The sequence below is a fragment of the Argopecten irradians genome, chromosome 12, assembly GCF_041381155.1.
Source record: "Argopecten irradians isolate NY chromosome 12, Ai_NY, whole genome shotgun sequence".
In the NCBI taxonomy this organism is placed as follows: Eukaryota; Metazoa; Mollusca; class Bivalvia; order Pectinida; family Pectinidae; genus Argopecten; species Argopecten irradians.
In genome coordinates this window covers 29,102,543-29,128,947 of record NC_091145.1, presented here as the reverse complement: position 1 = coordinate 29,128,947, position 26,405 = coordinate 29,102,543, and the positions used below count along the sequence as shown (strand labels likewise).

The 26,405-nt window shown below is 33.6% G+C and overlaps 2 protein-coding genes across 2 annotated transcripts; both read left to right on the top strand.

Moving 5' to 3' along the window:
- The first annotated feature begins 34 nt into the window (after positions 1-34).
- On the top strand, positions 35-2,368 carry LOC138336505 (uncharacterized). The gene has a single exon (XM_069286011.1). It carries the CDS (start codon positions 633-635, stop codon positions 1,686-1,688), a length of 1,056 nt encoding a protein of 351 aa, XP_069142112.1. The 5' UTR covers positions 35-632; the 3' UTR covers positions 1,689-2,368.
- A 17,682-nt stretch (positions 2,369-20,050) lies between these two features.
- Positions 20,051-25,430, top strand: LOC138336845 (uncharacterized). The gene has a single exon (XM_069286437.1). It carries the CDS (start codon positions 20,095-20,097, stop codon positions 21,340-21,342), a length of 1,248 nt encoding a protein of 415 aa, XP_069142538.1. The 5' UTR covers positions 20,051-20,094; the 3' UTR covers positions 21,343-25,430.
- Positions 25,431-26,405: the final 975 nt, after the last annotated feature.

Below are 26,405 nucleotides of genomic sequence, written 5' to 3'. Positions count from 1 at the left end.
TCCTGCCGTGACCGTTCACTTTTCTCGCCACGTAAAGAAATATTTTAAATGTTTAAACCGGGTCGTAATCAAAAGATTGAAACAGTACTTAAGTTTGTACGTTATGTAATCAATTTAATGTTAAAGATGAATTTATTTTAATACCATAACAATATGATGCAAATTAGTAAGAGGATATCGTTTTGTTTATTTGAATTAAAGATTGGAAATATAATGACCATAGTTGAAATCCCCAAAAATCATATTGAGTTAAATTGTTGATTCTTATAAGGAGAAACATTCCATATAAGTATGTTGAGCAGAAAGGTAAAGTATTCATGTCAGTTGGATTCAGCAAGTATACTCTCCTTTTTGATATGATTCCCGCTCAAATTTTCTCAGGTTAGTATATATAGCATGACCTCAAATTAAACTAGGATAAAATTGCAAAAAAAAAAAAAAAATAAAAAAAAAAAAAAAGTTATAATAATAATGGAGTCCGATGTTTCTGGTCCAAGGCTGTTGAACAATACATGACTTTACTAGGTATGCGAATGATAAAACGATATGTTATTAAAAACTTCCTTATTTTCTTTTTGTAGAAGAAATCACTGTACCTATGCAGTGCAGCCTTTGCAATAATATTCCTTGTAATGATATACTACAACAGACTTATCGGTAAGCCTGTGATACCACCAGACATAACAGACGAAGATATAAAAGCTTTTTTATACAATACAACGCCTCATGCACAACCACGTGGAGGATACATTGTTTACGATTGTGACGAGCAACATCCGGGGGATTGCGGAGGATGGTCAGACCGGATGTCCGGTATGTTCAGTGCCTACGTCATTTCCGTTCTTCTACGAAAGCATTTTCTCATCAGATACACGAAATCAGGCGATCTGAGAGATTTCTTAAGTCCTACAGCAATTGATTGGCGATATAATTCATCCATTCTCGAAGGAAAGTCATGGGGTTATCAAGACTTCTTCAGCAAAATTCCTGATGCTATCAAGAAAAGGAATTTAACTGGTCTTCATAACCTTTTCTCAAAAGATGTTAATTTTGTTCGGTTTAATTGGGATTTTACTCAACATTTTCGAAAGTTTACAGAAGCACAAAATGTAATTCCGTGGATACTAGAATTACATTATGCGGACTTATATTCCACGTTTTTTCATACCCTTTTTAAGCCTACAAAGAGCATCGATGAAGAAGTGAAAATGGTTGTAGAAAAAGCGCCCAAACTTGCATGTGCGCAAATTCGTATGGGTGGAAGTGCGACAATACCTGGAGATGATATACATACGACAGAGTCACAATTGAAAGACATTTGGATCATGCTTAAGGTATTGGAAAGTAAAAATTACAACATATTTGTAGCGACAGACTCTAAATCTGTGCGTGACCAAGCCAAACTGTTTTTGAATAATTTATTGGAAGCAAAGGGAAGAATCCTCCATATAGACTGGAACCCTAAAGGTGATGGACTAGCTAGTGGCTACAGGAGAGTTGTGGTAGATTTTTTTGTTCTCACAAAATGTGACGTTCTGTTACTGACGAAGAGTGGGTTTGGTATCATGGCTGCCTACCTGAATACTAACGTTACGGAAATGTACTGTCTAACAAAGGACGGACTGATGCCTTGTTCCAGATATACAATTCATGATTACTACCCTGGCGACTTACTGTCTCCCTACTAGTTAATAAGATAGCTGTTTCACGTATGATTGCTGCCCTGGCGAATTACCGTTTCCATTTATTGTGGCAAAGGGATACTTAAAATCATATTCCCATTATGATATTTCAATATTGTTTTAATTCTTTTGGTGGTATGAAATTTAGATAATTGAAAAAAAGATATAAAAAACCACCATTAAGCATAGCAGGTTTTTTAAGCGATAGTTCTATATTGTAAATAGCGGGATCACGGTCTGATATCATTGTGGAAAGTGAACCAAATGTATGATGTCATATTTATCTTACTATTCAATGAACTTTGAAATCGACAAGACTGGGTGCGCATGGCCGCATTGAGACTTAATTCTACCTTGATTGTGAACGTTCATGGGATAGTTATGCGTCAATTGAAAAAAGCAATCTCGAAATGTCCAAAGAGTGAAACCTATCTAAATATTGATGACATTTCATACGGTATCAGCATATCTTTGTAACCATTGTGCTCCGCATAATGTTGACATAACGTCTGTTTCGATTGGATTATTCATAGAAATTTAGGACGTTGTTATGGCTACGTCGAAACTTTAACGGCTTTCATATTGTCAGATACCAATTGGGACAAAGACCTACCTCAATGACAGGGTAAATTATGAACTGAAAATCATAAGATTGACCGTAACATTAATCAAAAGTGAATCAAACGTACAACTGATTACCGTTAGTAAAATTGTAAACAAATTTCGTCTCATGTTATAACTAAAATTCATGATCTAATCTCAAGTAGATTCATGAATAAATACATTCAATGCCACATCCATCCAATTATGCCTAACCTTAGTATTCGTTTTATAAATCAGTTTTGGTGAAATTGAAGTAAATTTTAAAAAACAAAAATATCAACTTGGACATTCAACATAGTATGTATCACATCATGTCTAATTCTTGATGAAAGACAAATGACATGACAGTGGCACCAATCTTATACGACCACACACTAAAGACTATAGAACGTGTTTTGATTATGAGAATATTAAGAATTCAAAATAAACTGGACTTGATTAAGGGATATTAAAAATGTGTCAGGAAGTCTTTAATAATAGCTATATATATATACTTCTGAAGGCATTTCTTATATACATATATACACTAACAGAATTCACACGAATATCTGTGAAAGGTTTGTATAACTGATATATTATTATAAAAATTAAGTTATAAACATTATAAACATTAAGCGACTAATTTCTGAACTTCAAACAGAAGTATTATTGGTGCCTTAAAGTGATTTGTGCCACAACTGGGCGAAACTTTTGACATACTTTTGTTCCCTCACTAATCTATTGCAAACCACCAGGTTTGATGAATTAAGCTGTGAAAATCATTGAAAAGGTCAGAGAAACATATAAGATGCATTATAATAATTATTTGCAACACAGCATTAATGCAATGTAAAATTCTTGTTTTTTTATGCCTTATGTATTTTTAGATGGACACTTTCCTGCATCGACCTAGTTCTACCTTGTGTGGAAACCATTATGGGGTTCATTTGAAAAAAAAATAATCGCGAACTGTCCAATGAGTGAAAACTTCCTACCTGTTTGCGATAAATATCATAACCTTTATGTTTCTATAAAACCTCTCTGTACAACTGATCTGAATATTTTTAAGCTGATGATACCAATCTTTGCACATCATATTCTCTATCAAAGATCCCCTTGTCAAGACCGTATGCTGATATCAATCGTTGTGATTGGTCCGCTTTAAAAGCTCTCACCTGGGGACAAGACTCGACTTGTACACGCTGTATGGGATCTCGATATACAGTACGTTGGATATATTGGAACTGGATTTTTAATATCCATACTACCAGGGAACACAATCATCGTACTATTAGTATTATTACCTACAAAAATGGTATGTATCATATTTTACATAAAATTATCATGTGTTTTCATTAAAACATTATTGATTATCCGTGTACACATAGTGAATAATGAGCCATTAAGAGATATTGTTTTTAGAATACAGTATCACCAGAGAGGAGGAGATTTTCGCTTGTACCTGGTATAATATTTTAAGTGAAGAATATCTATATTCCTGTCATGCTATCTTTCGTTTATGACGCACTTAACGAAAATAAAGGAACTTTAGAATTGATGAGAAAAGGAATCTTAGTGTACAAAAGAAATAGAAAAATGCAAATTTGCTTTGAGTGTAAACAAATAGGTGTCCGATTGTAAACTTGAAAATGATTTGTTAACAATAAGACAAAATTATATATCATAATTAAACAAGTGGCCATCCACCTAATAATTCGCAATAGTAGCCAGTATCTAAGTTTCAGGTCGTTAAAACAATCAGCAAACTATGTAAACCTTTCTACTTTAATGCTTGTTTACCATATACAAAGTACCATGAATATCATATGAGCCAATAGTACTTAGAAAATGCATTTTACTGATTTTAAGATGTACAATAAACAAGATATCGTCCATATATATACTTAGCCTTTCACAATTACCAATTTCTGACTAAATGGTTATAATCCATGAAGAACTCTATGGCTAATAGCGATTTAAAGGTTTTACCACTGTTTCCCCTATTGAGTCCGCCCTCCTTGCCCCAAGGGGGTCAGAGCCAGAATTCATGCAAACTCTGCTCCCCTTCCCCATCGGATGTTTCTGGCCAAATTTGATTACAATCCATGCAGAACTCTAGGACTAGTAGAAATTTAAAGGATTTACCTCTATTTCTCTACTGGTCAAATGGTCAAGTATGAACCTTTCTTTAACAATTTTATTTTTCAATTTTACACCCTATTCAGGTTCTTGTAAAGAAAAATATTTTTTTAATCATTTGAAAATTATGTCGACTGAAGATAACGAAAATTTATGAAAAATCTACAACTGGTAAAGTTGTCTACTAAATATAAATCTAGCATGACCTATTGTTAAAAATAAAGATAAATGGAGTACGCGCTTATATCACAGTATTACCTAATATTGTTATATTTACAGGTTCATGTATTAAAACATAAATTTAAACAGGTGTGCGATCTGAAGCGCTTTCGAAGCTTCGATGTTTATCGGGAGATCATATATACATCTATAGAAAAATCCATACGGACGAAAGATATACACAATAAATAAAAACAATATAACGACTGACTTACGTTAGCACTTTCGTTGCATCGAAAGGAGCTCTTCAGACATTTTGGAGAGCTCCCTTTAGAGCAACAGCGCGAGCGTAAGTCAGTCGTAATTTTTTTTTTATATATATATTCATGATTAAAGCATGAAACCAAATCAATTGTTTGCGAGACGATGGTGAATAAATAATGTTTATCATAATCATTAAAGGATATATAATAACGATTTCCTATATACTATATATTTGGACGTTTTTCCATTGACCATATTTTGTTTGATGGAATTTTGCACGTACAGAGATCATTAACTACCATTTTCTACGACAGTATTTTCATAATTAATCGTTTTATGATATAAGTGTTCATTCACACAGGTAAACACTTGAGACGCCATTTCCCTGTTTACCCTTACTAAAAGTGTGTTGAAATTTTGGTATCAGAATTTTCAATAATATTAAGAACGCAAAGGATTTTTTTGTGAAACAAGAGAAACAGGTTTACAAAGAATTGTGTATTGAATGTGTTTAATGAGCATATGTACAATCGATATGTTTAACGAGCATGTACACTCGATTTTAAATCTCGTTATTTAGCTGGGTTTTTTGCACCATACATAGAGAAGTAAATAATGGCCTGGTGGTAATTATTCTATAACGCGGTGTCATTCGTAACTGATTGACCTTAAATAACCCTGGATAAAGGGGTTGTTGCGTACATGTAGTGCGCATTCCTAAAACAGCTATAAAATGGATAATCTGCTAAGTAATATTATCAGATTAAATTTTCAACGGTAAAAAATTGTATTTCGAAATGTAACATATATGAAAATGTCACCTCTTTACAAAATGGCCACTAAATTGGTCCTTTCTTTAACTTCGCGTATAACAAAATCTACAAACAATAGAAGTCTATTGTTGTGACTTATTCCCTTTATGGTAACTGGCTACAAATAGAGAAAATATTTTTTTTTAAATCACAAAACCTCTCTGATTAATGACGAATTGAGAAGAAAACGAGATTAAAATTTCACCAGCACAGATCCTTAAAACATAAAATCTAACACAAAACAATGAAATTAAAATAGCAACAAAACAAAATACCCCAAAACAAAACAAAGATGATATCCCTTAAATTATGTTACGTATTCAATATATATTACCTTCTGATATGTGTTTGCAACGAAAATGATATTTGGAATTTTAAGACGTACAATGTAGAGTTTTGTTGTATAGAATGGAAAATTAATATATTGATTCTGCTAAAAAACATTGAGTTTGAAATGACGTCAACACTTTAGTCATATCAAGAGGACGTTATTTATAGACACTGAAATGTTCCATTCTTTTCAAGACATACTGATCATGATCCCTTTACGCTTCATCCTATTTGTTTAATGGTACAATGTTGACTGGATTTGGGGTTTTACTATTATGCCTATAGTTATAGATGCCGTAATTTCCATACTCACGAATTAAGAAGAGCTTTTTAAAATATTTTATATCTCTAGTGGCTGCCAAAGCGTTTAATAATTATAGATTCTTAAAGATCAACTACCTTTCCAAAACAGTTTAAATTCTTAAAATGGTAATTAATGTGAATGTTGTAGAGTTGCAAGAGTAATTAATTTAGTCAATACTACACCCATCATCATCTTATTAACAATTTAATAAAAATGAATAAAATGTTATTTTTTCATAACGCGGGTCGCCTTATTTTTACCGACATCGTCTTAATTACCGTTAGTTAAATAAATATCTCCTGTTAACATAGATCACGAAATCTTAGCATTTGTTTGGTCATGTAACCTTCTCTTAGGCCATCGATATATATTTTCTTTTCGTATCGTTGTTTTTGTGAAACTTTAAATTTTGTTTCGGAAAGGTAGTGGGCCTTTAACGAGTGTTTTCTCTGTAACAGCAACAGATTTTGTTTTCAGAATAAAACCCCAAAATCAAAGTCTACTTGACCGTTGTATGCGTCATTCAACAGTTAATTATTTTGAAATAATACATTTTAACTGCGAATCGACTGAATGGAAAACAAGTCAGGCTTGTCAAAATCGTTTGATCTCTGATTTCAAACCCAGATCAAGTTTCACAGGGACTACTCTTTAAAAACAATTGCCATAAGCCAATTATATAGTATTATTTTTTTGTAATGTATTTGATAACATTCGGAGGAGAAGCCTATCAATTACATATACATGTACATCATTCCATTACAGTATCATAGTTCTCAGGGTTATTTTTATTAGCATTGCTAAAACATATTGGAAATAATCGAATGTATGCCAATTAGTCACATGGTTATAACATAAACATAAATTGTGTTGTAGTTAAGATGTACCTTAATTGCATTATCCAGGCCCGTACCTGATACTACAACATTCCTATACACAATTATGTAGTCCGGCAGTAGACCTGCCTATTCCGTCTTTGCATATTTCATACTTGCTAGTTGGTATCCATTGTGACCTTACTATTTTGTGGGCGCACTTCACGTCGTTTTTTGTGTGAAAAGTATGACGTTACGCTCGCAAACACATGACGCCATAATAAATACTTACCGACAAGGACAGATAACTCTATAATATGCAAATGCAATATATTATTAGTTTTTTCCCTAATGTATATGTTACGAAGAAAAAAACAAATAATATAGGCATGTTTAGTGGACTAAATGCTTTGAGAAAAAATTAAATTTCAATTATTTTGATACTGCTAATACTTTCATCCTAATACAAAGCAATCAAATCATAACCATGATATATCTATTAAAACTCCCTACAACCGAAATTATGACTATATATCCTAACCTTGGGAATTATCGTTACGACTACAAACAGACTTGTTGTATAGGCTGATAACTACATCTACTTGTCTATAATTAACCGGTATGACCCATCAGGTATCAGGTTATACATGAGGTACATTGTCGATAGATACTACCAATACAATTATAGGATTAACTTTACCAAGTCGATTTTTATATCGGGGACACCATTTTCTGGGGGCGTTCACACTGGTATCAAGTTAAGGGTATTTTCTACTAGGGGCAACCTAATAAACCAGGGATAGATTTTAAGCTTAAGCTTAAGTATTAAGCTTAACTCCTCTGAGTAACTATTCATTGCAGATAATCGTATTGATTGAATCAACCAATTTTCTTCTGAATTAGGTGTAAAAATATTATTTGCAGTGATTAAATTGGCGAAAATGAGTATGAATGTGCAGTCTGAATACGAGTTTTGTTAAGGACTGGCTGACTGACCGAGGTAAACCTATTCAATATCGGCCACACAACTTTTTGTGATCGATGTTATGACATAATATCACCTTTCGATAATGGTATAAAGTAAGAAACTTTTATAACTGAAAATAAATGCTAATTCCTGTCTGCTCCTATTTTTATAGAGAAAAATACCATTTGTTAGCGGTGTACATAGTATCTTGAAACCACCCTGGATGTACGACATTGATTTAGTCACACAAACAAACCAAAAACTATAATACATGTTGATGGTATTCAATACCGGTAATTCGGGAGTTCGATAATACTGTAAAAATGCTTTATCTCTTCACGTGAGAGGTATACCTACGACGCACATCAGCATATTACAACTGTATGACGACAGTTTTCAGATAAAAAAATGAAATCGAAGTAAGGGATTTCTGAATCACTATGCTAAATATATCTAATGTGTGTATAATGGAAACAGTGTTTTATACTATTTCATTAAGTGATCCCTTTTTCAAAGCAAAGTTCAATAACTTTTTATAATATTTTGTTCACACTTTCCTCTTTCCTCCAATACATAGTTAATTTGTATATTTATGCTTAACAGTATATAGTTATAGTGAACTTATGTCATGGCGCGGTGTGCGTCGTCCGTCCGTCTGTCCGTCTGTCAACATTTCCTTTAAATCGCTACTAATCAAAGAGTTCTTCATGGATTGTAACCAAATTTCGCCAGAAACATTCTCAAGGAGTGAAGTTAATCTTAATATAAATTTTGGCTCCCCTCTCACCAGGGGCAGGAGGGGTAGGCCCAATTGGGAAAATGGTGGTAAATCCTTTAAATCACCGATAGTCATATAATTCTGCATTGGCCAGAACCATTTTTGGGTGGAAGGGAACAGAGTTTGTTTGAATTTGGCTCTAATTTGGCGGGACCCAATAGGGAAAATAGAAATAAATAATTTAATTTGCTACCAGTCATAGAATTCTGCATTGAATGTAACCAACTTGGCCAAATCCTTGGAGGAAAGGGAACATATTTGGGGGGAATGGAACAGAGTTTGTTTAAATTTGGCTCTAACCCTTCGGGGGCAGGAGGGGCGGGGACCAATAGGGGAATTAGAGTAAATCTTTTAAATTGCTACTAGTCAATAGTCATAGAGTTCTCCATGTAATTAACCTAATTTGACCAGGAACATCCCAGTTGGCAGAGGAACCGTTTGTATGTTAATTTTGTGCGTTTGAAGTGGGTCCACACTCAACATTTTCAAAGATCTACTGATTCACAAAATATCAATTCATTGGTGTTTAATTTACATTATTCCGACTTTTTCAAGAACACACTAAAACTTGCCTGTGATCATATTTGTATTGGTAGAAGTAAAACTATTCCTGGAGATGACACACTCGTAAACAAGTAACAGCTTAAATAAATCTGGAATCAAATGAAAAAGATGGAAAAAGAAAATAGCAAAATCTTTGTTGCAACAGACTCACAGTTTGTGGAATCATTCATATCGACTGGAAAACAATCGGGGGGGGGGGGGGGGGGGGTAACTTAGATAAAGGTTACAGAAAAGTAGTGGTGGGTTTTTTTTTTGTTCTCACGTAATGTGATGTTCTGATATTGACATTCAGTGAATTCAGAGTTATATCCACTAATGTTACTGAAATGTTACATGATCTCGATATACAATTGACAACATCTATAAAGCACTTTCTCAAAATGATACGCGTTATTTTTACCACAACATTTTACCCTTGTGATACTGGTGTTGTCCATATCGGGTCGATGTATAGGTCGATGCACTATTACGTCATTCGGGTTCATCAGACCGGACTTTAGTGTAGTCCATCAATAATTTATATTGTTATAATGTTCAAAGAAATGTCTTCTGCATTCTACCTTGAAAGTGTTCAGGGGTGATTTTTCCTTGACTCTTGCAAAAATATATTCCAATGTACTGGACTATTAAATTTAAAAGAATTTCCGAACTTGGCTGTTTTATGTCTTGTTAAAACAAATTTCGCTATTTTGGATGATCTTGTTTAAATGGGATGCACACTACTGACTTGGATGTTACAATATAGGTAGGCAGGACACAAATTATTTATAATTTTATACATCAAGATATATTCAAACAACTCTTTGGGTGAAAGGCAGCCATTTCAATTTGACAAATGGTTGTCCACTGGGAACACTATATAATCTACACATATAATGAATAATTCGTAGTGTATTTCAAAACATCTTGTGCTTGTATACCCCAAAAGTTTCACAGGGACTACTCTTTAAAAACAATTGCCATAAGCCAATTATATAGTATTATTTTTTTGTAATGTATTTGATAACATTCGGAGGAGAAGCCTATCAATTACATATACATGTACATCATTCCATTACAGTATCATAGTTCTCAGGGTTATTTTTATTAGCATTGCTAAAACATATTGGAAATAATCGAATGTATGCCAATTAGTCACATGGTTATAACATAAACATAAATTGTGTTGTAGTTAAGATGTACCTTAATTGCATTATCCAGGCCCGTACCTGATACTACAACATTCCTATACACAATTATGTAGTCCGGCAGTAGACCTGCCTATTCCGTCTTTGCATATTTCATACTTGCTAGTTGGTATCCATTGTGACCTTACTATTTTGTGGGCGCACTTCACGTCGTTTTTTGTGTGAAAAGTATGACGTTACGCTCGCAAACACATGACGTCATAATTAATACTTACCGACAAGGACAGATAACTCTATAATATGCAAATGCAAGATATTATTAGTTTTTTCCCTAATGTATATGTTACGAAGAAAAAAAAACAAATAATATAGGCATGTTTAGTGGACTAAATGCTTTGAGAAAAAATTAAATTTCAATTATTTTGATACTGCTAATACTTTCATCCTAATACAAAGCAATCAAATCATAACCATGATATATCCATTAAAACTCCCTACAACCGAAATTATGACTATATATCCTAACCTTGGGAATTATCGTTACGACTACAAACAGACTTGTTGTATAGGCTGATAACTACATCTACTTGTCTATAATTAACCGGTATGACCCATCAGGTATCAGGTTATACATGAGGTACATTGTCGATAGATACTACCAATACAATTATAGGATTAACTTTACCAAGTCGATTTTTATATCGGGGACACCATTTTCTGGGGGCGTTCACACTGGTATCAAGTTAAGGTATTTTCTACTAGGGGCAACCTAATAAACCAGGGATAGATTTTAAGCTTAAGCTTAAGTATTAAGCTTAACTCCTCTGAGTAACTATTCATTGCAGATAATCGTATTGATTGAATCAACCAATTTTCTTCTGAATTAGGTGTAAAAATATTATTTGCAGTGATTAAATTGGCGAAAATGAGTATGAATGTGCAGTCTGAATACGAGTTTTGTTAAGGACTGGCTGACTGACCGAGGTAAACCTATTCAATATCGGCCACACAACTTTTTGTGATCGATGTTATGACATAATATCACCTTTCGATAATGGTATAAAGTAAGAAACTTTTATAACTGAAAATAAATGCTAATTCCTGTCTGCTCCTATTTTTATAGAGAAAAATACCATTTGTTAGCGGTGTACATAGTATCTTGAAACCACCCTGGATGTACGACATTGATTTAGTCACACAAACAAACCAAAAACTATAATACATGTTGATGGTATTCAATACCGGTAATTCGGGAGTTCGATAATACTGTAAAAATGCTTTATCTCTTCACGTGAGAGGTATACCTACGACGCACATCAGCATATTACAACTGTATGACGACAGTTTTCAGATAAAAAAATGAAATCGAAGTAAGGGATTTCTGAATCACTATGCTAAATATATCTAATGTGTGTATAATGGAAACAGTGTTTTATACTATTTCATTAAGTGATCCCTTTTTCAAAGCAAAGTTCAATAACTTTTTATAATATTTTGTTCACACTTTCCTCTTTCCTCCAATACATAGTTAATTTGTATATTTATGCTTAACAGTATATAGTTATAGTGAACTTATGTCATGGCGCGGTGTGCGTCGTCCGTCCGTCTGTCCGTCTGTCAACATTTCCTTTAAATCGCTACTAATCAAAGAGTTCTTCATGGATTGTAACCAAATTTCGCCAGAAACATTCTCAAGGAGTGAAGTTAATCTTAATATAAATTTTGGCTCCCCTCTCACCAGGGGCAGGAGGGGTAGGCCCAATTGGGAAAATGGTGGTAAATCCTTTAAATCACCGATAGTCATATAATTCTGCATTGGCCAGAACCATTTTTGGGTGGAAGGGAACAGAGTTTGTTTGAATTTGGCTCTAATTTGGCGGGACCCAATAGGGAAAATAGAAATAAATAATTTAATTTGCTACCAGTCATAGAATTCTGCATTGAATGTAACCAACTTGGCCAAATCCTTGGAGGAAAGGGAACATATTTGGGGGGAATGGAACAGAGTTTGTTTAAATTTGGCTCTAACCCTTCGGGGGCAGGAGGGGCGGGGACCAATAGGGGAATTAGAGTAAATCTTTTAAATTGCTACTAGTCAATAGTCATAGAGTTCTCCATGTAATTAACCTAATTTGACCAGGAACATCCCAGTTGGCAGAGGAACCGTTTGTATGTTAATTTTGTGCGTTTGAAGTGGGTCCACACTCAACATTTTCAAAGATCTACTGATTCACAAAATATCAATTCATTGGTGTTTAATTTACATTATTCCGACTTTTTCAAGAACACACTAAAACTTGCCTGTGATCATATTTGTATTGGTAGAAGTAAAACTATTCCTGGAGATGACACACTCGTAAACAAGTAACAGCTTAAATAAATCTGGAATCAAATGAAAAAGATGGAAAAAGAAAATAGCAAAATCTTTGTTGCAACAGACTCACAGTTTGTGGAATCATTCATATCGACTGGAAAACAATCGGGGGGGGGGGGGGGTAACTTAGATAAAGGTTACAGAAAAGTAGTGGTGGGCTTTTTTTTGTTCTCACGTAATGTGATGTTCTGATATTGACATTCAGTGAATTCAGAGTTATATCCACTAATGTTACTGAAATGTTACATGATCTCGATATACAATTGACAACATCTATAAAGCACTTTCTCAAAATGATACGCGTTATTTTTACCACAACATTTTACCCTTGTGATACTGGTGTTGTCCATATCGGGTCGATGTATAGGTCGATGCACTATTACGTCATTCGGGTTCATCACTCCGGACTTTAGTGTAGTCCATCAATAATTTATATTGTTATAATGTTCAAAGAAATGTCTTCTGCATTCTACCTTGAAAGTGTTCAGGGGTGATTTTTCCTTGACTCTTGCAAAAACTATTCCAATGTACTGGACTATTAAATTTAAAAGAATTTCCGAACTTGGCTGTTTTATGTCTTGTTAAAACAAATTTCGCTATTTTGGATGATCTTGTTTAAATGGGATGCACACTACTGACTTGGATGTTACAATATAGGTAGGCAGGACACAAATTATTTATAATTTTATACATCAAGATATATTCAAACGACTCTATGGGTGAAAGGCAGCCATTTCAATTTGACAAATGGTTGTCCACTGGGAACACTATATAATCTACACATATAATGAATAATTCGTAGTGTATTTCAAAACATCTTGTGCTTGTATACCCCAAAAATAGATTGTCATCGATCATCACACCTAAAAGCCAATTAACATTGACGCATGCGTACGCGTTATGTTCTGATTAATGTCGTAGAACAGGTTGCGTATGGTAGTTTTAGGTATTTACACAGCATCCGCCCATAGGATACAGTTCAAAATGGTATGTATTAAGCATGTTTACATTGTTTCAATGCATTGTTGTAAGTGAACATAACGAGTACAGGAATTGTATAACTAAAAGGGATAGAAATTCAATCTGACTTAAATAGACCATGATTACGATTCTCCTGTTTCTATTCTTCATGTATCAAACAGTCAATACTTGTCCTGAGGAACTTGTCCCCACTTTTTATATCGACAGTAGCATGTTCCATTTTCTCCATCTTTTGACATAACTGTAGAGTTGTTTGATTCATTTGAAGTCGATTTAAATTTCACCAGAATATGTGGCTTATTTCTTAACGTTTCCAGATGTAAGTAGATGTATACATTTGGAAGGTTCACGTTAAATATTGTTATAACATCAGCCCCTTTATATATGGGATCACCATTATATTGTTTTCCATTGAGATATTGATATATTGGACGATTTACATTCAATGCGATATCTTTAATCCCTTGTATGTTATCAACATTCTTTTATCTTGTTTAATCATATTAGGAAATTCTCCGAATCAATGAAAGTGGTTTTCATAATCACAAGGACAAAGTTGCATTTAGTCTAAATACTTTATTGTGACTTGTGAGACCAGCTTGCTTTATAATGTTCTAGTAACCATTGTACAACCATTTAAAAACCATTTCGATCGAAAACTTTATTGTTCATTGTTTCATAATGATTTTAAAAAACATTCGGTTTTGTTCAATTATATTCAAAATGTATAACACATCTTTTCCAATAAAAGATCTTGAAAAGGGACGTCCGTATTTTCGTTTAGATATGCAAATACAATGTACATGCCATCCGAATTTTAGTAGTGTCTAACCGCAATCATCCAAACTACAAAATGATGCATCTGTCCATTAATCGAATCGATTATGCAGGCAGAGGCAATGAACCATGAAAGCGAACAGACTGAAACGGGAGACTGAAAAACAATAGATTTACAACAAACATTTTTTTACGATTTTTCCATAAATTGATATGTGTTCCGGTGGTATTAGGTTAAGAGCATAAGAGGTATTTCCTAATCTGAAAATGTTAGTAAGCGTTCCGGCTATAATAAAACAAAGCAATAGGATTACACTGTGTTCAGAACAGACATGAATAAAACATGTTTAATTAATGAAAGTTTGAAGAGGCTTCATTCATGAAACAGCAAATACAAACGTTATGCTATTCGATACGTTGGCGCGTTTGTGGTATATACTAAATTTATCTTTTGAGATCATTGTTATAACATTTATTGATTTGAATAAACTTGCATATTGTGGAAGTTAATATATTTCACATTGTGAAAAAAAATGTAAAAACCTTTTTTGGAAAGATGTTTTAAAAGCTTAGTATATGTTAGAACAAAAAAAATACATCACTGGAAAAAGGTGTTGAATCACTATTAAAGACACCTATCTGGCATAACAATTTATTCAAAATTGAAAACAAAAGTATTTTTTGCCACAATTGGTACAAAAAAGGGATTTTTGTAGTTAATGGTTTTATAAAAAAAAAGATAATATTTTATATTATTTCAATGAATTTTGCCAACTGTATGATTTTAATATCACCTTTCTCCAGTTTGAATGCATTGTTACTAGTATTAGAAGATATATTGCCAATCGTGATCTGACAAATGTAACTCTGAATTCCCCTTACATGCCAATATATTGCAACAGGATGGAAAAAAATGGGAAGACATTTTTAACTTTGACAATGATAAATGGAAAACGATTGATAGAACCCCTTTTCTTTTGTTTCTCAAAATACAAAACTGCAGTGGCTACAATAAACCATAAAACCATCATATACTTCCAACAAATGTTCATCTTTTTAGATTAGGTATTACAGAAAGCCCTCTTTGTTCACTATGTAATGATGAAATAGAAACTATTGAACACACATTTTGGGACTGTTACAAAATACAAGAGTTTTACAACACTTTGGAATATTGTATTGATGCTCTGCTTATTCCTTTTAGATTTCATAAAGAATCATTGCTTTTCGGATTCCATAATAGAGTAATAAATAGTGAAATTGATAATGAAATAGTTCTTATGATTTAATGGTATTTATCCCATAATTAAGCATGTTTCACAATGGGAAATCCATGTGATAAATTCCATAGCAGTTGGTTATCGTTTATGTTTACACACTCCAGTTTGTAAACACCTACAGCGCCTCTGATTGGTCAACTTCAAGATCTCTTGATTCCGATTGGCTCTCAATTTCGGACTACTTTTTACAGTGCATTTTCTTTTAAATATCATTGTATTTACTGTCTAACAGGTAGTTGCTTATTCACAATATATGTATTAAACAATAGAATATTGTCTCTCTATTTAGGCACTATATTTATGGCGGAAATATATCACTACACGTTGTACTTTGGTAAGAAGACGAAGAAATGGTCACCACGGTATAAATATAGAGTTAAAGTTAATGCTATAAATAAGTTCCCCAACGCGTGACTGTTGTTTATCATGTTTATCGCTAAAGCTCGTGTCTTTTCAAAATTTGGAAATTAACTAACTCGAGTTTGATAAACATGATAAACAGCAGTCATTTGTTGAGGAACATCTATATATATAAGTCCTTATGCCTAAACACACAATTACAAATTACTGGCTTTGTTTACATTTTGACACAACATTACGTGTATATTGCTGTTTTTCATAGAATTTTGGGGAAATGTAAACAATACATATATGTTTTATATTTATATATGATACCAACATTTTTTAAATTAATAAGAAACGGGAAAAATATCTCGACCGGGGCGACGTGAAGTGCTGTCAAATGTAACATTACCTCTGTGTATGTGTTCATCCTGCGATCGCGTCTTTGGGGTGGACGGGCTTGAGACCCTCTGACAGAGGTCAGTTATAAACATATCCTCTTGTCTTTGTTCTTTTAGAATTTAATCATGTGTATTATAAAACATGCACCGCTAGTAATCCACGCATTGACAGTTACGCGTCACCACAAATACATTGTACCCATCGAACACGAGTGAAAATGTTCCGTCTGTAGATGGCGATGGATCTAAGCGTAGATTATATAATCACATGGCTCCCAAGAATGTAATATCGTCAAGTCAGACGACAATCTCAAACACGTTGAGCTACTTGAACATCGGTGTTTTGACAACTTCGGCAAACTCCAGTGTGTAAGCCTGCGTTACCTTCGCCTCGCTGCACAAAAACGGTCATTGAATTCACACATGTGGTCGAGTACAAATTCTTTATGCTATTACGCTATATATTAACTTTTAGCAAAATTTAATATATAAAATATTTAATATTTAATATTAAAGTTCTGATCTGATGAAATAATAAAATTTTCTCTGAAATTTACTCTGTTTGTCATGTTTATTTTACAATGAAATATTAAACTTTATTGTCGTCGCGGATGAATATTTCTACCTTACGTGAAGAGTCATTTTCGCTGCTCAATTAACGCGCTAACGCGCCCCATAGAATATATTCTTAGATGAATTGCTCCATACAAGCATGGTTAACATAAAAGCGCAATCCAATCCCTATATAAAAAATATATTATTATACAGTTAAAGTATGCGGTTGAGAGATAAAGTAAATTTCCCGAGTCGAAGCCGAAAGAAATAGGCATATTTGAGGGAAACCAAAGAGACTTGCTATATCGCTCAATCCCATACTTAAACTCGTTTGATATACCGATATATACATAAGCTGTGATTAGACATGATACAAGACTCTTTTATACGTGGATATGAAGGATAGGGATATTCTACCTGAGGGTCACAAAATGTTGTAAAACCCGAGGTTTGCCGATTTTGTGATCCCGAATAATTTTCTCTCATACCTCGACGTTTTCTTGCAATTTTCAATTTCCACCATTTTGAAATACATTTTAAAAAAGCGACCGCAAGTCAAATTTCCATACATAAAAAATGCGTGATATTTTCAATGCCGATCCCCTTGTTTGTATCTTTTAAAGTAAATCCAGCTTAATTTCAATAAGAAATTGTTAAAATCGTGCCTAGAAAATAGTAATTTTGTTGACTTTGGGACGTCACGAGGCTTTATTGCATGGGTAGCCATGTAATACAGCTTCAGGCGACATGAGTGTAATGCCCTGGACCATCCAGTATTAGACTTGTAGGTATGAGAGAAATAGTGTTTCTCTCATACGCTATATTACTGTCGCGTACGGTCACGGTCATTAGAGATTGAGACACGTTTACATTGTAACAGATCTACATAATCTTAGCTTCAAACATTCAAATTATTCCGAGATGATAATTGTGATTCCATGTCCGTTTTGTTTTGCTTTTATTCAAACAATAAGTTTTAACTTGATTCCGCTATGATTTCTCAATATTTCAACATTTTATATCACTATGCAGTATGCAAAATTTATATACATGTATTGTTGAAATTTCGAGCCGTTAACCACTTATAGAGCCTAAAAATGTACATGACAACTTACGTACATCTACATATAAAAGATATTGTCCTCTGACCCCATTTTATTTTTCACAAACCTTTCACTTACAAGATAAACGTAACGACGTGTTCGGTAACAGTTTCCGATCAATACTAACGTCTTTTGATTACGTCAACGGAGATGGCGTGATCCGAAACTAGCTCCGCCCAATTGTTACGTCGACTGGTAAGTGATGGCTTGATCGGAAACAAGTCCCGCTCACCTCGAATCTGATTGGTTAAACGGGAATAGCCGAATCCGGGTGTGTGCTGGCTAGACCAACACACAGTTGAGCGAGGTTTTTTTTTTTAAAAAGTAGGGAGCTAGTCAATTTAACTAAGTAACTTTTGTACAGCGTCAATAAAGTAGAGGTATATTAAAAAAGATAATAATATTGAACATGGTTTTCTTATCGATACCTATTCGCAGGTCCATGCCACAGGGACCTGGCACGATTTTTTTTAAACTAACAGTATACATATATATATTTATAGTATCAAGGGTATGAACTCGGCGGTCGAGAAAAACGGACCTATTTTTTTAAAACCGTGATTATTTTAATAAATGGGATCTATACAAAATTGATGCGTAACGTACCTTAAAGAGAAATAATTTATCTTTCCATTGAGTGCTTGATGAACAAAATTGGCCAAGTATTGACGAAGTTATGGCTTGATGAATCGGGAAATTTACGAAAAATATGCTAGGTAGACATTTCCCTGTCCGGTCGAAATGTCGTTTCGGCTCTAATGGGTACCTCAAAAACCAAGCCAAAATCACAAAATCTACGCTTGTGGTGATAAACAATACCCATAACTGTGTTCATCCACAATCTCCTTTGGAGGTGTCATGTGCCGTACTTTGTAGAAACTCCATTTAAACATCGTGTAGCTCAATTACTTTAACCATCACCGCCATGTTCAATTGTTTTTCGGAACGCTTCTCGATTTTACCTACAAGCACAACACTTCAAATTTGCATAATGTAGTAACGATATGTAAAATCAAGAAGCGTTCCAAAGAATAAATGAAAATGGCGGTGATGGTGAAAGTAAGTGAGCTACACGATGTTTAAACGGAATTTCTACAAAGTACGGCACATGACACCTCCAAAGGAGATTGTGGATGAACACAGTTATGGGTACTGTTTATCACCACAAGCGTAGATTTTGTGATTTTGGCTTGGTTTTTGAGGTACCCATTAGAGCCGAAACGACATTTCGACCGGACAGGGAAATGTCTACCTAGCATATTTTTCGTAAATTTCCCGATTCATCAAGCCATAACTTCGCCAATACTTGGCCAATTTTGTTCATCATGCACTCAATGGAAAGATAAATTATTTCTCTTTAAGATAAGATATGCATCAATTTTGTATATAGCCCATTTATTAAAATAATCACGGTTTTAAGAAAATAGGTCAGTTTTTCTCGACCGCCGAGTTCATACCCTTGATACTATAATATATAGATATATACTGTTGGTTAAAAAATTTCGTGCCAGGTCCCTGTGGTCCATGCTATGTTATGTTGACCAACTCAACTGATCCATAACTCTTCGACATTATTATATATTAATATCACATGTCTACTGTATTATTGTTACATTATTTATATATATATTAACATGTAAGTAGATACAGATAGTCTCGCGTTCATTTTTTATTATTTTTTGTTTGGAACAGAGCAAGAACAGGTGGATCATTCTCGTCTGCAGTTTAGCATGTGTCTTGGTGTTACTAACAGGATATATGTACACGAGTAGAAACATTCAAATGTCAGTCTTTTCTGTAAACACCGTTCGCCATCAACCAGAGACAGTACCATCTATCAAAACTGTTTCCCAGCGTAACTCGACAACATCTGCAACCAAGAACATAATCAGTCAAAATGGGACAATGTTAGTTGTCAAAGATCCATTCAAGAAAAATGAGACATTGGCATCTGGAAAGGATTCATCTCTCCACATTGTACCCAAGATAACTTCCAAAACTGCAGTTAAGAAAACTATGGCAGAAACATGCGTAAATCCCATCAAAACATTTCCGTTAAAAGGCTACATTGTTTACGAATGTGACAATGAACATCCGGGAGGTTGCGGAGGGTGGTCAGACCGGATGTCCGGTATGTACAGTGCCTATGTCATTTCCGTTATTTTAAGTAAGCATTTTCTTATCAAATATACAATTTCTGGAAAATTAACTGACTATCTCAGTCCTAACTCCCTTGACTGGCGATACAATTCTTCCCTTCTTGAGGGGAGATCATGGGGCTATACGAATTTAATTATCAAAACTCCAAAAGAAATCAGAGAATGCAGTATAACTGGACTTCGAAGCATGTTCTCAAAAGACGTCAATTTCGTGAGAATCAACTGGGACTACACTCAATATTTTAGGAAATTTCCTGGTTTACATAGTGTTATTCCATGGCTGTTCGAATTGCATTATGCTGATATTTATTCCACCTTCTTTCATAAATTTTTCAAGCCAACAAAACTAATCACTAAAGCAGTTAATGGTATTGTGAAAAATGCAAAAAAACTTGCCTGTGCTCATATTCGTATGGGTGGAAGTAAAACCATACCAGGAGACGATAAACACACGGACAAATCACAGCTTAAATTTATCTGGGATCTACTAAAGAGATTTGAAAACAGAAATTATAGCATTTTTATTGCAACAGACGCACAATTTGTCAGAGATCGAGCAAAGGAGTTATTCCCCCTCCTGATAGAGGTGGAAGGACGAATCATTCATATCGACTGGAAAACAACCGGGGGTAATTTGGACGAGGGCTACAGAAAAGTAGTGGTTGACTTTTTTGTTCTCGCGAAATGTGATGTTCTTATGTTGACACTCAGTGGATTCGGAATAATGTCCGCTTATTTAAACACTAATGCTACTGAAATGTACTGTCTGACCAAACAAGAGCTAGTTCCATGTTCTCGATATACAATCCACAATTATTTCCCAGGTCCGCTCCTTGCACACAAATAATACTGCACCTTTAAAAATAGATGTGTATTATCTATTTCCATACTTTTATTTGTGTCTGTTACATTTCGTCATTTTATCACACTTTTATTTTCATTCCATCCTTGTGATATTGGTACTGTCCGTGCAGTCATGTCAATGTCCGTGTCGATAAATAGGTGTATGGATTTCACGTCATTCGGGTTCTTCATTCTGGACTTTAGTGTAAATAGGGTCGATTCGGTTCCAACAGGGTTGCCTTCGACTGGCAACTATCGAGTATGTATGAGGTTATTTATAGAAATGTCATACTCTCTGTCAGCCGAATGCTTCACTCCGAGAGTAAGACCGTTTTCGTTTATATGGTTAGACTGGTTGGAGCTCTAGTTGTTTGTTTATGAATTAAAGACGGATCTGATGATTTTTTATTATTTCAAACGAGTCTTGACACAACCCTTATAAGTGTAACGGCTATGCCTTTCCATTATTTACATAGATATAACAGAATTTCTAAATATATTTCAATATAATACATCGTTCCTGCAAAGTTATTTAGGATGTTATTTCTCTAGAATAGTTGTATTATGTGGTATACATTGGTTATTTTACTGAAGTAAATATTGAGCTAGGCTAAGTAACTTGCGATTATTGTTTCGTTTATCTAATATGATTTACTTACCGGTTCTGAGGAGTGAATGATTTAAACACAGAGAGTACCAGGTAACTATCGCATCCAATAATATAGCTTAATTTATCATATTTTACTTAATATTCCACATCATACATCTATATGCAACTCTACGAGCATCTGCTCCGCCATATTGTTTACTTTACATTCGGATCTCTCGGATTTTATCCACATCACTGTTAAAGAGTTCCGAGTTTAATTACGTCATCAATTTCTATAATTGACAAATCATAATTAGGGGCGGGAAAATTTTACTATAAAAGTTGCGACCGGCGGTATTTTCGATCAGAGCGATTTACTCCTCTCAAGAGATAACTTGAATCTCTCAAGTTAGCCTTCAATACCTTGTGCGGATCATACCCCCGTATAATACAAAGATGGAACGAGACGAAAAGGTGATTATTAGAGTTCTTGTATAAAGAACAATTATAATAATCAATGAAATTCACTTTGTAAACAAACCTTTAGATCCAATCGCCATTTTTATTCTCCAATCCCCAAGTTTTAAAGTATTTTCTTACAATATAAGTATTAGTTTTATAACAACGGTACTCTCATATAATCGGAGTCGGTAAATATATAGATATTATCTAATTTGGAAATTTCGCCAAAATTCGCCAATATTCGCCAATAATCGGCAACAGTGTCCATGTTATAGAGATAAGATATATAGGTATTTTCTACCTTGTAAAATTGTGTTAATCCTAATCCTTAATAAAATTTATTATCAGAATTCAAATTCTGACTGATCTTTTGAGTAAAATTACTTAATTTAAAACCAAGTATACCAAAAGCCAGGACCAGACGGACCCGGGACACGTCGAGCAAAGATCTACAAACATAGAAACTGGAACGAGGAACAGCAGACGTGATATTTGCTTGTTTCAAACCTGCAGTTGAGTCAGCATTTATACTTGAAATAATCACTTTGTCAAACGGCCGAACCGGTTGTTCCAAATAAATGAAAACGGCCAGCCTCGTTCCGTCATTTTAACTCTGAACAAACTTTCCGAATTACGAGGGTTCTGAAAACGACCTTCACCTTCCGCATTGTAAATGTTTTTTATTTGTAAAAATTGTACTCAATATTTTTTATTGCAAATTTCATTTTCCGGAAATTTGATAGTATGCCTTTTTATATTAGTTTGTCCACGCATGCTCTGTTGTAACTTCCGGAAACAAGAAGATGGCCATGTGCACTATGGAAGTGAAACACAACGAATTATACTTAAATAATAGCTGCTGGTTGTAAGGGAATAAGGTACATATGTGCATTTTATTTTGAGATATTATGGTGTAATGTTTACGCATCTAAAGAACCTGCATGTTCCTCAGTATCTATCATATTTGATTATATTATTGTTGAAGGGATTGACATTCGTTCCCGCGCACATAACATGTGTGTATAAGAGTTACGTCCCCTCCTCCGTAGATAGTTTATAATAACGTTTCAACATTCTAGCTAAGGTTATGATATTTCTTTGCATAGATTTCATTTGATGTTAACTGATGTAACTAAAATATGTTTAGTATTTCACATATGCATAGATGTATTGAGATAGTGTTAAATCTGGCCATACAAGTGTTAATTCTGGTCATTTATAAGATCATGTAGGCCTAGTATAATAATTTTCTCGGAAAATTATACTTTCGATTTCAACTGTTTCTCGGAATTACTTCCGGTTTCACTTTACTCCTTTGAATTGTCAATGTTTATGTTTACATATTTCACAATATTCATCAATGGGGACAACCTACGTCATCGGAAGTGATATCGGGCACACAAAAACAATGAAAAAACGCCCGCTTCAAGATGAAAATCGGCTGAAATTATGACATAAAAGTAATCGGTTTCAAATATATGTACATGTACTTTGCTAATAACGTAGTTTCTACGTTATATGGAGTTATGGAAAAAGGGAAACGTAATAAACAGAATTCCATATATTTTTTTTCATTTCAACAAATTTTATTGACAAAGATGTTACAAGTCAAATGAATTAAATAACAGGCAAAGCCTATATAAATTCTCTCCAATGGTGGCAAAAGTAATAGTTTAAACTTACATCAATTATAGATATTATATTTAAGTTTTGAAATGAAATTTTACAACAGATAAAGGGAGATAACTCTTTTGCATACTCCATTCACACAACACACATAATACAAATACAGCTATTATTTTAATACAAGAACATGTTATATTACTAATTAGACCAAATGTTGCTCAGATATTGACAGACAATGACCAACAGTCCATGTGTATATACACTTGTCATTGCTCTCAATACTGTTAAATTTCCTGAAAATAATTGAAAATATACATGTATATTCTTTTAATAAGATAAGTGTATGCTGTATATAGAATAAAACAAAGTAATCGTATTAAAACAACCATGCTCAACAAAATACTCCAAGTATATCTTTATCAGAGGATAATTAGAGTAGAATTTATACAACGTTATTCAAATGTTGTTGGTTTTTTTTTAATTTTTTTTTAAAAGAGAATCTTTAAATTTCAAAAGCTTATTTCAAAAACTTATGTCAAAAACTTAAAAAGAATTCCATATATCAGTTCTTGAACTTTATTTATACACGACCAAGCCAGCTACACGCATAAAATTTATTTTTAGCATACTAGAGTAAGAACCCTTCGCGTTCGGCTGCCCGGGTAATAACTTTGTGGACCAGAGAGTTGCCAGCAAAAGTTAGACCAGGACAGCAGATGATAATGACGTCAATCATATTCTGAACTCGTCTGAAAATGAATTTATCAATAGTGATTTCATTATGAAGGTGGTGAAAGTTGTAAAACGTCTGAAAAACAATAAACCAGCTAGCTTAGCTAATATGTATCTTAAACGAATTTATATAAAATAATAGATGCATAAAGTATAAATGTGAATATGAAAGTTATTTGAATAATATTTCTTTGCAGCATAGACGGGTCTTTTGTATGAACAAGTATCATCCTTAAAGTAGTAGTATCTGTCCACTATGCAATGGCGACAATGTGGGAGATGAATGTCACAATATCATAGTATGCCCCTTTTTCCATGCTGAACGGAAAAAATAAATGTATACTTTACAAGATGCCCATTTTTGTACGAGCTACATTATGTACATACACTTTTTGCAAGTTATGACATCAGTCAGAGTTATTAGAAATCTTGCTAATTTCTGCAAAATTATATGGTCAAAGTTTCTAGTCCAAAATATTACCTTGATCATCTACAGTAAATACTCAACTTCATAATGTTATAATTATCAATCTGAATTTAATGTACAGTAGCTTTTATCTAAGTCACACTTGTTTTTTATTGTTATCGTTACATTTCATTATTTACACTTTCTTTTGTCAACTGCCTGAACTGTCTGTAATATAAATATGAGTATATGACATCTTATGTTAAACATGTTTATTATGTTCTTGTATACATGTATATGTTTCTACCATACCTTCGTGTTCTTTATTGCAAATAAAATATTTCTAATTTGATTTGTTTGCAGACTATAAGCTGTGGACAGCAGTTTTTTTCCAGTTAATTAGCATTCTCATTTTTTTTTTTTTTTTTAATAATTTTGAAAAACCAGAACTGGACATTATAGGAAAATGATAACGTTGTGTACTTGTTGTTTGTCTTGTATATTCTATGTCATTCTTGCTTGGCTATTTCTTTGTATACATAATATGGCTTCATTTAATGCTTTCATGTGACTGAGTTAATCAGTAACTAAGGTGATATTACACCCAAACATCAAAATCTTTTTGTGGCCAATTGTTTTGGAGATAAGTGGAAGAAAATATGCTAATTAAATTTACATAAATATGTATGTATTTATAATTGACAAATTCCTGAACTTTTAGTACATGTATACTGTTTTGCTTCTTCTTGTGTTTTTGTAACATGGAGAATATATGTAACAACAAAAAAGCTAAATTAAAAAAAAATGTAATGTTTTCTCCAATGTATTATACTAAAGTTATCTTATTTTTTGCTTTCATCAATTAAAATGTTGAATAATCCAAATATGTGTTGAGTTGTTTATGAGGAAAACCTGTTGTATCTGACATTAGCCAAAGTGGCGTTCCAGCGGCATTCCATGCAATCTATATCCAGATAAATTAGTAAAACCTTGCTCCAACTTTGTATGCTTACAGGACGCATCATTCCAACTATTTATAATCTATCATATCTTACAACATTAAAATTAGTAATGAACTGTTATCACAAAGAGTATGATTAAGTGTTGCATACATATTCACATCCCACCATGCTGTTTCTGTAATGATGTTGTAACACAAGCAAGCGGAGATGTGATGTTGTAATGTTGTTGTAACACACCAAGTAGAGATGTAATGTTGTAACACAACAAGTGGAGATGTGATGTTTCGGTA